The sequence below is a fragment of the Paramormyrops kingsleyae genome, chromosome 25 (assembly GCF_048594095.1).
Source record: "Paramormyrops kingsleyae isolate MSU_618 chromosome 25, PKINGS_0.4, whole genome shotgun sequence".
Classification (NCBI taxonomy): Eukaryota; Metazoa; Chordata; class Actinopteri; order Osteoglossiformes; family Mormyridae; genus Paramormyrops; species Paramormyrops kingsleyae.
Window position 1 is genome coordinate 30,525,118 of NC_132821.1, and position 15,635 is coordinate 30,540,752.

The following is a 15,635-nucleotide window of genomic DNA, read 5'->3' on the forward strand; positions in this document are numbered from 1 at the left end:
AATAATTTATACAGTTAACGCCGCTTTATTCATTACATTAATCGTTAAAGCGAGTTTTCTTTTCATGGATCAACAGCTCATTCCAGATTAAGTAACATAAATCTCAAATGAACTAAAAATCAGCACACACGGTTCCCAGCCTGTACCAGAAAAATACTGCTTTAACTTGGTTCACTTTATTTGTGCAACTTTATTAGAATAAGAATGCAATTAATATATATAATTCATCTGCTTAATTGTCGGGAATTACTGATTTTTTTAATCTTAGGCATAAAATACATATATATACATATATACAATATATTCTTCGGGTACATTTGTTTCTGCAGCATAATTGTTGCGCTTTTAAAGCCATATCTATTCTTCTAGTTGTCTTAACATTGAGAAAATATCTCAGAAGAGACTCTGGCGGCGATTAGGTTCGGTCGGTTCTCGTAAACCAAGAAATCTTCTGGACACAAGCAAGGCGGCTGGGGGCCGTATCAAATGCAAGTGTGTTGAAAGTGCGTTTCCCAAAGGATGGCTGTCAATAGGGATGTCGGCGTAACCTGAATTAACACCCCCAATACACTTCTAATTCACCATCAATGCGGGCAGGCATTTATCAAAGTAATTTGCTCTAACTGGCTTGTTTCGATGTCTCAGATTTCCCATAAATAACGCTGTGTATTGCCTGTCTGTAGGCCCAGTCATTCGCCGAATTGCATAGTGGCTATAGCCTAGGTTATGCTCTAGGAATTATTTGGTGGTTAATTCTGGCTGTTTACCAAATCCCATCAAACCCAAGGTGCTCGGTATTGTCATTACAATTTATCAGTGAGTAGCTCAATACACTATTAGCGTGATTAATAAACATCGGTCACTTGCACTGAAACCTAAATGTTTTAAGGCGACGCCAAATTCACAATTAACGCAGGCAAACGCACACAAATGTACCTTCTGTAATGCTATTCCTGTTATTCACTAGTGACCTCCGGGTAAACCAAACTCGTCGACTGCACTGATAAATATAGGCCTATATTAAAATATGAAGTATATATATATATATATATATATATGTATGCACACACACATTATGTGTACTTAGTCATTCTTAATATATAACATTCATTTTAAGGAAATGATGACTACTTAAAAAAAACGCAGCTAAAAGCTGACAACGTATATTTACTTTGCCATTTATTGCAGATTTATTCAATTCGACATACATTTCTAAGAAAACAGGGTCATCCCAGGAGAAATTTAAGGTTAAGGGCCTGTCGAAGGGCCTAACAATGAAATCACTCTGCTTACAGCTGGATTTGAACACACCGCCCGTCATATAGTTGCTTATGAATTAACGGATATAATCAATAAAATATGTCTCTATGGAGCTAAATATACAGTTATAATCACAAAACAATTACGCTATAGAGCGGAATATACATATAATGATCTAATATACCATGTCGATGGAGCTAAAAGTAAACGATTTTTAATAATAATTAATAAAAACGCACGTTTTTAAAAACATTCGTAGACGTTTTTTTATTGACGTAAACTGTGAGAATGAAAATCCCGTGAATGTCATTTTTGGTCATTTAGCGCCCATGCAGCCCTGCTGTAGGAGGGCAGAGCAGTAACTTCCGCGGATAATAACCTGCGGTGCATAAATGAAGCGTGTGATGGATTTTAGCCTAAATAAACACCTATTTCCCATCTGCACACTCCTTAATTCATAACAACACACGGTCTTTAAGGGACACCTGTTTAGACGGCAGACTGCTCATTTTTACCCAGTGATTATATAACACCTTATCGGGGATTTACAGCATCTGGCTCCTAAGCCCACATATCTAAGCTTTGGCTACAGCAAAACCCTTCGCTGCCGATTAATAAATTACTAATCTTAAACGCAAGCAGGCGCTGATATATCGCCGTCCCGATGTCGTCAGTCGTAAATCCTTTAAGGGTTTTTAATGGATTATTGTATTATGGGCGGCAACATGAGACAATATGGGAGCTACATGGGTAGTTAATTTCATGGTTATCATGCTGCGCAAGGACGGTCGCCGCCACGGCCGAGGAGCTGAGGTCTAAGCAAAAGCACAAATTTACCTTCTGACAGGCTTACAAATTAGGGTTTAATTACAGCCTCTGTGAGATCAGCTTTCCCCGACAGATAATAGGTATTTTACAGTATATAGCACTTTCAACAGTGTCTTCTCCGACTACATTCATATGCGTGCTGCTGTAGATGTACAAATGGTGCTTTGCAGGCTAATGTTTAATTTTATTCAGTAAGCATGTGATTATAGTGTCCTCCTGTGCTTTTGTTCATTCAGAGATTGTCAGTTGATCCCTGGGATTATGGGAAATTTTCACATTTTAGTATAAGGATTTTGATAAATGGCCACAACAGTTCGGCTCAGACGTAAACGTGTGGGAAGTATATACATCGTCAAATTGCTCGCAATCTCTGCTGGACGTCGCGCAGTAACTGGCAGGAAATGCGGTGGCAATAAGGCTGGTAATGCATTTGCAAAGAACGGAGTGTGCTGACCCCAAATGCTCTTTATTCTTGGAAATCAGTAGGACTATAATTATTATCTGATCCTACACAAGACATCACCGGCTTGCTGGTCTTACTCGTACTCGGGATTCATCATTTCGCATCATGCTGAGAATCTGCAAACATCCAGAGTAAATGATGACTTCGGTATGTTCATACTGCGCTGCATTAAATTGGGGTACACTGTGAAATGCCACGCATATATATTCTCGGAAACCACTGGTCTAATATAGAGTCGGCGGCGGCGGCGGGGGGGGGAGCCTATGGGTAGAAGCAGGGCACACTGGCACCTCCAACCTCAGAAAGCTTTTTGGACTGGGGGGGGAGAGAGACCAGAAGAAGCCCCACCAGGACACGGGGAGCCTGGGGTGGGAGATCATCTCATTCCGGAGATGACACTGCTGCCTCCTCCCCGGATGATTTATATAAATATAAGAGAGGCAGGTCGTGCAAAGATTTTCTGAGAGGCTGGTGCCCGACCGGTACAATTTGTCGATGCGGGGAGGGGGCGTCTCAGTAAATTTGGGGTGATCGCGCTAGAAAACGGGCAATCGGTTAAATTTGCTGATCAGTAGGAATGGAGAGGGGGCACTTGGGCCTCAGAAGGGAGGCACTTTTAATGATTCCCCCCGCACATCCTGGGCTACATGCAGATATGAGGAGTACCGATGAGATTATCCGTCCTACACGGTGCGGAAGCTCACGATTCAGAGATACAGCCCAGTGGGTTTATATATCACCGCAGAGAGAAATCCTATTGCTCCACTTAATTGAAAAATCTTCTAATTAAAATCACTATGTTTGTATCCCTTACAAACACATAACGATCACCAGCATTATGAGTTTAATATTTTTATAAGCATGTACAGCGTTTTCCATTAAGTGACTGCTGTATTATAACTTGCGAATCATATTTTCAAAACAGGCTCAAGTGACACCTCATTTGGAAAAGTTTCACGTGTATAACAGCTCTACATATTATTCACTTAGCAATGTCAGTGCAGTTCCCTCTATAATCCAGTCTTAATATAAATATAATGAACCAAACAGTCGATTGTGCTGGAAATTACTGCCTACGGAGTTTGTATGTCCTCTCTGGGTCGTGCAAGTTTCCAGTGGATATTCTGCGTTTTGACAACACAGTTAAGCCAGTTGGTATCACAGAATTGCCTGTAGCATGATGTAAGGTTTTGCCTGTTTGCATATACGTGCCCTGTAATGGACTTTAATCCCACCCACGGTGTGCTCCCCGTGTTGTTCCCTGTGCTGCTTAGTAGTCCTACCCATGACTGTGCCAGTGATGAGCAGTCATTAGAATTCCCGACTTTACCTGATCAGCTACTTACAACTTGTCATGTGACCAAAGAGAAACTCTGATTGGTTTGGATATGCCATTGTGCTTCACAGTGCTCCACAGTGATTTTTACACTTTTAAAAGATGTAGGAATTTGTGCATCATTTACACTTCTATCTATGTATGCATCCTCATCCAATACAGGATCACAGTGAGTCTGGTTGCCTGTTCGGGATGCACAGGCCACAAGGCAGGGGGCACTCCGGACGGGATGCCAGTCCATCGCAGGGCACGAGGCAGGGGGCACTCCGGACGTGATGCCAGTCCATCGCAGGGCACGAGGCAGGGGGCACTCCGGACGGGATGCCAGTCCATCGCAGGGCACGAGGCAGGGGGCACTCCGGACGGGATGCCAGTCCATCGCAGGGCACGAGGCAGGGGGCACTCCGGACGGGATGCCAGTCCATCGCAGGGCACGAGGCAGGGGGCACTCCGGACGGGATGCCAGTCCATCGCAGGGCACGAGGCAGGGGGCACTCCGGACGGGATGCCAGTCCATCGCAGGGCACGAGGCAGGGGGCACTCCGGACGGGATGCCAGTCCATCGCAGGGCACGAGGCAGGGGGCACTCCGGACGGGATGCCAGTCCATCGCAGGGCACGAGGCAGGGGGCACTCCGGACGGGATGCCAGTCCATCACAGGACACAACCTTATCACTGCCAATCAGCTTTCAGCCCCCGTGGCCCCGCCCCTATGGGCGGAACTGATGCTGGACTGACTAGAACGTACCTGACCTGGTCTTTCATAAAGCATCGCGGAATATGCATGAGTGGCTTACAAGCGACCACCTGTGTCAGGCGTCGACCTGTTTGGCAAAAAACGTTCAAAGGAGCCTCATTATCAGCTCTGAGGTCAGAGTAGACTTTGTTATTCAGAGGAACATTTTTTGCTTTGAAATCAATGCAAAGTGCTCAGAATTCAACGCTGGTTATTCCCGGTGCATCAAACAGTTAGCAATGACAGAATACGAAATGTTTAAATCGAACTGCAGCAAGCTTTGCTATAATACCATGGGTGCTTCTGTTTAAATTGTGTATATCTAACAATATGGAAAGTAATGATTTGCAATATTTAAGGACAGAAATTCGACCGAGATCACACTCCTGTAAAAATGAGCTTTGGTGCTTAATCAAAGAGAGATACTCCTTTGGTGTTTCAATTCATCAATTTATTAAATTAATACTAAGTTCCGTACAATTAACAATACGATTAATGGGCCGCTGTGGGTGCTTTTAAAGTCCGAAGGCTAGGAGGGAGTTAGCACGCACTGCCAAGGCCCATAATTCCATGATGTGCTGCACTAACATGGTGATGTAACACATTTGTTCAGCTGGATGAATTAATAATGGAGATTACGGCATTACAGACCCCCCTCGTCAAGGAAAGAGCAGTGTTTAGTACGGGCACAGACTAAGTCAGCTCTGGGGGCAGCGAACCCCCCACCATGCTAACATTCGGGCTGCGTCAGTACCACGCCGCGCTGCTGAAATCCATCAGCCGTCACAGCGTGGCAGCACGTTAATAACAAATTCATGTTATATCTCAGCGGTCGACCTCAGCTCCTGTATGCAAAAGCAAAGAGGGACTAAAGCAATGTACTGGTTGTGCCTTTCAAACCTTTAATTGCAGGTGGAAACCTGGAAAATCAGGACTGTTAAGGTGTAACTGATACCTCTGATGTTGGATGGTAGCAGAGATGGAAAGTTCAGGGCCAGAAAGTACAAATCCAGACCAAGGTTTTGGCTCAACCAAACAGTTGAGTTCTCTGTGACTGTGACTCTTTATACTCAACTGGTTGGTTGAAACAAAACCTTGGTCTGGATTTGTGCTTTCTGGACTTTCCACCTCTGGATGGTAGTTGAGGGAGCGCGGGAGGTAACCGAGGTCTGTTTGCAGAGGCCTCCTGAACTCGCGGTGGTGCCAGCTGCATTGCATACATCATTTGGTGGTTTCTTGGTACCATGTGTGATGGGCGCTCTGCAGACCCACAGTACTGTGTTTCTGCTCATGAGGCGGGCCCTCGGTGAGCACGGGCAGACGGCAGCGGGTGTTCCGGAAGCCGGCCTCACACGAAGGTGGCCCGGTATTTGTTCTTGCCAGCTTTGCTGTCGCTGGCCTGGGCACTGATCATGGCGGGCAGGCCGGACGGCTGGCACACGCCGGTCCTCGTCCTGCCCTGGCACCCCTGTAGCTCCGACACACAGCCCTCCAGGCTGCGGCTCAGATGGGACCCCACCTTCCCCAGGGGGGCTTCTTCCAGGCGCACCCCATCCACGTCGATGATCCTGTTGGCGGCCAGGGACAGTTTGTCTCGGGATTCTGGGGGAGGAAGGCGGCCCGAAGAAGATGCCCTCCTGTGGACCTTCTTGGAAGTACGTCCCCGCTCCCGGTCCCTGTCCCGGTCTCGAGACCTCCTCTCTTTGCCTGGGGACAAAAAGGTTGACGTAAGGTTAGCGTTATGCGAAGTGCTGTCCTCCTCCTCTGTGGAATGCAACAGCTCGCTGAGGCCAAGTCACTGTGGTTGCCTTAGTGGATTAGGAATGCTGTGCCTACCACCAGAAGGTTGTAGGTTCAAATCCCCAAGCTGACAGCAAGACCCTTAACCTTCAATTGTTCCAAGGACTGAATGACCCTGCTTTATAAATTGCATGTCTTCTTGGTTAAAAGTGTCAGCTAATTACAAGAAATAAAGCATAAAAATGACAGGAAAACTCAGCAGCTGTCCTTATCCATGGCTAAATTACCTTGTTATCTTTAGCGAGCAATAATGGTTGGCTAACATCAGCTTAAGGAAATCTTAGAAGGATTATGTTTCCTTTCCAAGAAAGGTTCAGTTGCTATACCGTTATGGAGCAAAGTGCTTTATTTAACCTCATTCAGTATTTAAATGATTTATGTGTACTTACATAATGTAAAAGGTTTATAAAATGTTAAAACTGAATATCTGCTAGGCAACAAAATAATACGAATGTGTTCCAAGGTTAGAGGGACATTGTCTCATAAAAAATGATCTTGTTGAATCTCTTGTTGAAAAGTTCCTTTAAACGCAGGGCTGAATCTAATCACGTCTGGCCTTGAGGACAATCGAGGGTGAACGCCTGGCAAAGAGCTCATCTCATCGCATCAGGACACTCTAATCGAATCGCGACGAGGATCGCGGTGCTCCCGATTGCCTCAGTAACCAGCTAAAGCGGAAGAAGTGAGCCCAGCGAGTTCAGGCGCATCGACAGGCACGAGGAACGGGAACTCAGCCTCACGCCGCCGGCTTCAGAAGTCCGGGCAGGTTTTTTCGACACTAGCTTAGCATGTAGCGCCATGCAGCTCTGCATAGATCCTGACGATAGTCTAGAGCGGTCGTTCTTTCATCCCAGAGGTGAAGCCTTAAATCACTTCGACGCTGCTGAGGGCTCGCCCAAGACTGACAGCAGAAACACTGGCATTTTTGCTTTCATGCAGAATCAGACTAATACTGTTCTTACACTGTCAAACCGAAAGAAAACATGAAGGATCGGATTCTGCTTAATTACCAATGAGCGCCAAGCAGTCTTCTGCTGTCCCACTTGTGACATTTCGCCCCATCATTGGCTAAACGCCGCATCATCCATGTCGACAAGAACCTCGTACAGACATATTCAGACCAGAGCTGCTTATAAATATTCTCCTTCCTGAATAACATGTGAAAGTGAGACGATGCACACAAGCTGATACGTTTATCTGTGTTTTGGCAGAAATTTCAGCAGTGGGACTTGGAGTCCCTGATAAGTGTTTCATCTTTGCTATCTACAGTCATTGATGTCCTACAACTCAATATCTGAAAACATTATCTGTGAATTTAAAGTCTGTTTTTTTTTTTTAGGCAAACTGGCCTGTTAGGTATTAACTAGGTTAGTCCATTACCTAATCACGACCATACACTCAGCTGGTCTGAATCCGCCTTATCTAGCCTTGTTCTTGCTTGGCTCAGATGGGGGTATTCTACTTTTCACAGGAACTGTGTTTCAAGACTTTGAGTGCAATTCCTATGGCTGGAGATGGATCCTGTAGAGATCGGGGTGGTGTAGAAGCAGCGAGGCAGCCTCTGAACACCTCAAACTCCGAACGTCTTGGACTTGCAGAAACGGCAGAGCACTGAGTTACGAGGGGGATGGATTGGGGGGGGGGGGGGGGGGGGGTGAGACTGGTCTTACAGCTCAGCAGGTCATTGACACACACTGCCACCCGCTGGTTGCAAGCGGCATATCAGGCAGCAGAGGAAGGCACTGCTGTCCAGTCCCGCTGATGTTATACACCCAGAAACATTTCATTCCTACACCGTGCACATTCTGTGACAGCATGCATCTACACAGAATCTACGTAATGGATCTTCTGCCTGAACTGTCAGTGAAGCCCCCTAGTGGACTACAGCCTTCTGCAACCCTGGGTGGCGTTCCAAGGCTGCAGAGCTTCCTGCTGGAGTCTCCCTGGGTTTCTGTAGTACGTTTGCTGCTCCCAATCCCCCCCCCACACACACCCGTCTGGCTCTTCCCACCAAACAATGCTCATGTGGAGGGAGGGGCACGCTGATAGATCATCTCACACCGTCTGATGCTGTGGTGTACAGCCCCTCTTCCTGATGAGGTTCTAGTAAGCAGAGTTTAGGGCTGATGTCATGGCGAGTATTTAGTGTTCATTTCAGTAACAGGTTCAACCCAACACGAACAAGCAGTAGTTCCGATACAGGGCTCTGAGACTGATTTTGTTTTTCCAGTTACACCAAACCAGAATGTTCAGTGGAAGCGTGCTTTTATGCCCTTCTACTAAACAATCCCTGACAAACAGGGACGCAGTGTGAAGAATTCTGTGCTGCTGAATACCAGGAGCAATCGGGGGCCAGAGGCAGCCTTGAGCCGGCCCACTTGTGACACTTCACTCCGTGATTGGATCAGAACTGCCTCATCTTTGAGCCTTATACAGAAAAGTTTGGATTGGTGCTATTTATACACATCCATCTCCAAATAACCTATTAAAGTGAAATAATAGTGTCTCACAGTCGTATTGACGCACATTCGCCCAGGGGGACCTAGAGTCATCAGGCCCAAATGCGATGGATTCTTCTAGATTTCATTCAGTTTGTAAATTCTTCAGCCTTTAATAGGCAAAACATATCATTCATTTATGAACTGTAGGAAAATCCAAAGCCTTTTAGTAAGCTGGGGACAGTTACGTCATCGCTAAATATTACTCGTAAAGACTGTCGAGGTGGTGTTTCTGAGTGACATTAGCTAGGTACTGTCCCCCTTGCCGGTCACGTAGCATATCCCAGGATCTCCCCGGCCCAGACTGTGGGATCCTGGGAGACGCGGGGCGAGGGGGGAGACTGCGGGCCGCGCCAACAAAAACAGGGATGGGGGTGCAGGGGGGACACGTCCAGAGGATGGGAGCAGAATAAGGGCTCCCGGGGGAGCCGGTCGCAGACGGGGCCCGGGGCCACACAGCGAGGGGGAATGTGGAGAGACGAGAAAAGCGCGCAGGGGTGGTGCAGCTCCGCAGTCGGCCATTTATTTAGCCGATGCTTCTGTCCACGAAGACCAAACATGGCAGGAAGCTGAAGCTTCGCCTCTTCTGAATCATACCAAGTGCACCGCTCATCTCTGCTCTGCACTTTAGACACAAAAAAAAGATTTATAATGGCTTTCTGAATTATCTGTGACCTCATCTGTTCTTAGCAAGGCTGTATTTTAGTGTGGGAGAAACGAACCAGGCTTATGTTAATGCCTGCCGTACGAAGAAGTTACCGATCTGTCGCTAAAGTGAGTTACTGCCTGTTTGGATACATTTGGAGGTCAGGACCTGGGCATACTTGCATATATCATCTTTTGTTAGGCCAAAATATACAAAAAAGAAAGCGTGCCGACTATCTGCACATCAGTTCCAACCAGAGCATTTAAACGTTGTCTATGCGGCCCTAAATCTTATAAGATTTGACACCTGCAATTTTACCACATCATAGGTGCTGCCCCCCTGTGGTTACATCATGCTGGTCGCCTGATCGTCCTGCAAGCCTGTCTCATGATGAGGACCTGCGGAACATCAGAGTCCAGTGGCTTCGCGAACACAGATTAAATCTCATGAAGTCAGATGCACTCCAGTGAATATAATGCGTCTGTTATTCTGCCGTCACCAATGCTTGTTCTGTTGATAAATGTGCTCGGGGTGGAGAGCTGAATACTTAATTGCATTAAGGTACCAGCAATTTGTCATTTAAATGTCAGGGCTGGTGTTTAATTTCCGTATGACGACTGACTGGGGTCTATGAAAACATGCGACAGGTTTCAGGGTCGGCCACTAGATGGCAGTGTGGTTGACTCGCTTGATGGAGGCCAAGCCGGCAAAGCTGGTCTAGTCCACAGGTCGACGAAGCTCTGGAGGTGTCCTGAAGCAGTGCTAACGTGCTACAGTCGTCTCCCTGCTCGTCTGGTATGAGCTGCTTGGCCTTGCAGTGTATATAGAAAATCGGACAAATAGAAGATGGTGTAAGTAGCTATACAAGTGGGCTGGAGGGGTGGTAATACAAGAGGTCCAGTAACACCAGTAGCACCAGTACAGGGATTCTGGGGTGAGCCACAGGTTGCTGTGAACCCGTCGTGTGTTGAGCCGACCGGCTGAACTGCAAGTCCTCAGAAAGCATAATTACATTTACAAAGCAATTACCTCTTAGCTACTCAAATCATTTTCAATATGTAAATATAAATGAAGTATCAAATCGTGAAGGAAAAAAAAAGATTTGGATCCATTACTCGGGGCCGTTTGAGTTCTGTGGAAGAAAGAGCTGAGGGAGAAGAAAGTAATAAACCCACCGACCACCCCCCCCCCCCACCCCACTCGCCACCCCCACCCACTCGCCGCCCCAACCTCCCCAGGGCTCATTATCAGCCATGTGGAAACATCCAGCGTGGGCGGCTCGTTTCCATGGCTCCCGGTGAGCCGAGGAGAGAGCACAGTGCTGCTGTTCCTCCGTCGTCGGGGGTGTTCTCTCCCCACCAACACGCGGCCCCACGCTCCGCCCCCCCCCCCCAGCCACATGCATCCGACGTAGCGTCTATGACACGTTACTGGGGGGGTGTCCGCCTCGCCACGGGTACCTGGGACGCGGAAAATGCCGGCTGCTCTGCAAGGAATTCCCACAATCCGTGTCCGGATGATGGAGGTGGAGAAAAGCCCCAGCAGGTCAGACGGTTGCGAATTTGGAAGAAATCTGAGGGAATTCCCCCATGGGACAACTCAAATTATGCTCACGCGCCTAACCACCAACGTCTGCGCAAGCACGACCACAGAGCAGTCACCTTACATGACGTAAATGCTCATCACGTGCGTAGACGTGCGTAGACTGGGGAGGTCACTCTGTACAGAGTTGATAGCTAATTGACGGGAATCACCCAGTCGAGTGCTATCCATGACGGAGGTACGCTGTAGGATTCAGCAATGACTTGCCTGTAGAAAAGGTTGTGGCATCGAGTTGTACAGCATGAAAGGGTCAATGACCATTATCTCCACAGCGGCTCTCTGATGCGTTCAGGTCTGAAGCCGTTAACTACACCAACTCTCATTTTGAACAGCTAGAGGATTGGGGCACCTCAAAGTCAACCGATCAAACGGGGCGGCGGATACTGCTGCAAGATGTTCAGCACGAAGCCAGAGGAGGATAATGGCTGAATGGCTGGTCATCCCAGATCTCCAGCGACAGCCACCACGAGGGTGGAGAGGGACGTCCTGAAACAAGGTGCTAGTTAATAGCTATCGAGTCAATAGCTATCAACATTGCAAAAAAGAGGTTACCCAGATCAGGGACTGATGGGATACATATGGACCTCATGTCGTGTGCCTGAGATGGGGTATCTAGGTTACTGGGCGTGGAATGTGACCTGCTCCACTCCACAGAGACTGACAGCTACGTCGACTTTCAAGTGTGTCCCCTTTCACGTCGGTCTGCGATTATGACACCTTGATCTTCTCCATACGCTGATATGACCTTCTGTCAGCCACCATTGCTGTCAACCATGTGTACCCATCCATCCATCCTCTGTATGAACTAACGTTTGAGGGATCCAATCCAGTGACAGAGTACATTATATACATATACAGCTCTGAAAATAATTCAAAGACCACAGTAAAATTTTTAGCTTCACTCATTTCTCAATTTATGCGTTATGCACCTGTCTAATATATATATATTTTTTGCAAACTGCAGCCTGGTTCTTCCCTGCTGCTCATTGATGAAGGGCTTCTTCCTTGCTTTATGGTCTTCAGTCCTGCTTCTAGGAGCCTGATATGAACTGTCCTAGCAGAGCACTTCACACCTGCACTTAATGTTTCCCATTCCTTTTGAAGGTCACTTGATGTCATCCTCTGATTCATGAGGCACTGCTGGATAAGTTAACGGTCATCTCTGCCATTAGAAAGTCACTTCCACCTTCTACCTGGCTGGTTTCTGGTCGTTCCCAGTGTCTCCTGCTTCACTTTGTTCTTGTGTCATGCTGTCTTAGAAACTTTGAGCCTGGATGCAACCAGCCATGTAGCCTTGTGCCAGCAGAACCACGATTAAACCAGGATTTAAAAATTTAGACTTTTAAAAAATATACAGTGATCTCTTAATTTTTTCCAGAGCCGTATACATACAAACACAACTTTGAAGTAGAGATTCACTCAAATCAAATTTTTTGAACTATGGGAAAAACATGATAGAACACACACACACACACACGCACACACACAGCTGGATACCGACCCCCAACCCTGGAAGCATGAGCCAACAGCACTGCCTTCTGAGCCAGCAGGCCTCGATCTGCCAGTGCCACAAATGTCATGTTATGCTTACCGAGATAACAAGGCGGAACATCGTTTGCAAATATTTCCATTTTTATCCAGCATTTCCGTACTGCTGGTCAGATCACACCAAGTCTATGCAAATCTGCCATATTCACAACCCCACTGCACGAGTTAATCGGCAGACAGTGCACAGAAACAGGCTCTTCGCAGCAAAGCGACACGAACGATGGCACTCCATCCCCACTGTGCCCCAGCTGGTGCAGAACCGAAGACGCCAGAGGTTCACATTCTCTTTGGAAAGCCCCAAGAGAACGAAATAAGGAGCTTATGGAAAGGAAACCTGAAAATAACTCTGGAAAGGAGAATGAGAGGAGGTCCCGGAACAGGGCCGTGCGGGTCACTTAGGAAGATGCTCACTGTTGCTGGACAGCTGGAAAAACAGCAGATGCTGGCTGAATCTCCCAGGGGGGGGGCTCAATATGGCTTTGCGTTACTGGTGTGGCTGCACCCAGATGCCTCACTGGGAGCCTGCCAGGAGGACTGACTTTCTCTGGGTGGGGAAAGCTCACTAAGTCCCCCCCCCCACCAACTTACCTTCATGAGCCTGCATAGAACTACCACCAGCCAGCTGCAAAGCCCAGCTGACGCGCACCACACCCCTGGGTCCCCGGCCATTACTCGTACTTTTACTTGTACTCTCGTACCATCGCAGATTTTAATTAAGGACCCGTCTACATGCAGAATGATTGAGCTGATCTTCCTCAGGAGGGTAAGCTCGGTACGCCCCCTCCCGCCCCCCTCTGCGGGCTGTACCGTGTGGCCCCCGCCAGCGTGCCCATGTCCCTCGCCGACCCCTCGCCGTTTGATGTTCCCCCGCCTTTGCTCCGGGCGTTTTCTCATGTATCCGCCGCTTTCTGAATCCCGGCCCGGCCCTTTGAATCCCCGGAAAACGGCTCTTTGATGATCCCTTTCTTTGCTTTTGGGGGGGGGGGGGGGGGTGATGATATATGCATGTATTTTAATTATAAGTGAGTGCTTATTCTTTTTTGGAGTCATTTGATTTCAGGTGCTTCATTCTGCGAACTTAACAGGTTTTTTTTTTTTATGTTCTCACGTCTGTGAAAAGATTCTCATGAATGGCATGTGAAGACAGTAACTAACGGTAATGCAGAGAGTGCGAGAGCAGCCTGTGTTCCACCGAGATCTGAACTCGGATCGCGGGATTCAGAGTCCAGAGTTTCACGCGGGCCCTCATTTCTGAGCCGACGGTGCCAACCTTTCGGAGTATTCCCGGATGCCAGGACAACAACGGCCTGAATGCCCGATCGTGGGCTCTTGGGAAGCCCTTCAGAGTCCTCTACAATTACCTCTCATCCTTTTCCCAGTAACCATCTTTTTCTTCCATTAAGAAGAAAATGTCAAATTAAACACAAACCTGGCCACGTTAAATAAAGATTGAATAATTATAAACAAATCCGAGCCCTTTAAAGTTAACATTTTGATGAAATAAAAACAAAAGGACCCTCTCGGCTAGCATAGTGCTTGTTGCTAACCCCATTTTCGATGCTGATCGGGGAGTGGATTCCGACAGACGCTTGCTGTAAGCGCACAGAGCGTCGCAGTGACCGGGGGAAGGAAGTTGTTTGAACACCGTGGTACCAAAGAGAAGCATCCATTTTGTCTGCGGACATTGGGACTTAGAAAACACGAATGAATGAGGGGTAGTAAATGAACAAACCGACGCCAATTAGGAGCCCGCTAACGAACGGCTGTGCACTGAGGACAGACAGAGCGGGCTCTTGTTAGCGGGATAGCGGCGCCTATGCAGCACAAAGCTGCCTTGGGGGGGGGCATTCATCTCCCCGGGGGCCTATGCATCGCTAATGGCCCAGACTTTCTCTCCCCCCGCACAAAGGGCCGACACAGTGCCGGAAGGTTCCCTGGCAGGGAGTGAAGAGCTCGAGGCTTCCTGCTCACACCCCCACGCGCTCCCCGGAACTGGGACGCCCTGGGGTTTACTCCTTCTGGACTTGCCACTCAACACCTCACAGAGCAAACACAGCAAACATGACAAAGAAACAGGAAGAGATGGATGATGGGATCATGCTAGGTTACTGAGGAGCAGAAATAGGTGGGACAGACCTGTCAGTCTCAGCGAAGGCCCGGATCACGGACACGTACCTACTCAAGCCTGACAGCCAGTCCCCAGGCCAGAAAGATGGGTGAGAAATGAGCGATGGCACATCACAGGCATTTAGAAGACAGTGATCTGTGATTTCACTCTAACATTTATTAGATCTAATCACACAAAGGTACAGAATTAATCAGAACAGTTATCTACAAAAGGCATCTACTCAGGACAAGAAGATTATAAGGGAAAGGGGCCTGCAATTCAACAATGGCACTTTGAGAACAACTATATGTACATTAACAGTATATGTCACTCCGTGAAAGTCACACAGTAACAAAAATGACAAAGATAAATAATCTGAGATCTTAATAATATATTACGGAATTGCATACGTAAAACAGGAGCGGGAAATGGACTTTATCTCGGGTCCGTCGGGTTTCGGAGTGGACGCACCGCGGCGGAGAACGGGCCGGCTCACGGACATTGTTGAATTGCATTTCACTGGCAGACAGAATGGCGGGGGGGGGGGGTCAGGGGTGGAAAAAAACACGTTTCTCGAAGAGGAGACAAAAGGCACGGGAACTTAGAGCGGGCGTGATCAAAGCATCGTCAGGAGCGGGAGCTTCAAAAGGATGCGGCAGACGAGCCTTTGGGTCCGGCTTTGCGGTGCCCTCCCAGGCGGGGGCATCTTGGCGAGGGGGGGGGATCGGAATTATCACTATATACAGCACCGATGGCTAATGGCGAGCCTGGGCTCCTGCGTCATTCATTCCCGAGTGAGAGCGTCGTGAGA

At 47.8% G+C, this 15,635-nt stretch overlaps 1 protein-coding gene across 6 annotated transcripts in view; it reads right to left on the bottom strand.

Moving 5' to 3' along the window:
* Positions 1 to 5,052: 5,052 nt before the first annotated feature.
* The window catches only part of rgs12b (regulator of G protein signaling 12b), a 46,609-nt gene continuing 36,026 nt past the window's right edge, over positions 5,053 to 15,635 (bottom strand). For all 6 annotated transcript variants that reach the window (XM_023829677.2, XM_023829676.2, XM_023829672.2 and 3 more), the window contains one exon: positions 5,053 to 6,330. In XM_023829677.2, the coding sequence (XP_023685445.1) occupies positions 5,972 to 6,330 (359 nt within the window). In that variant the 3' untranslated portion in view covers positions 5,053 to 5,971. The remainder of the gene's footprint in view (positions 6,331 to 15,635) is intronic.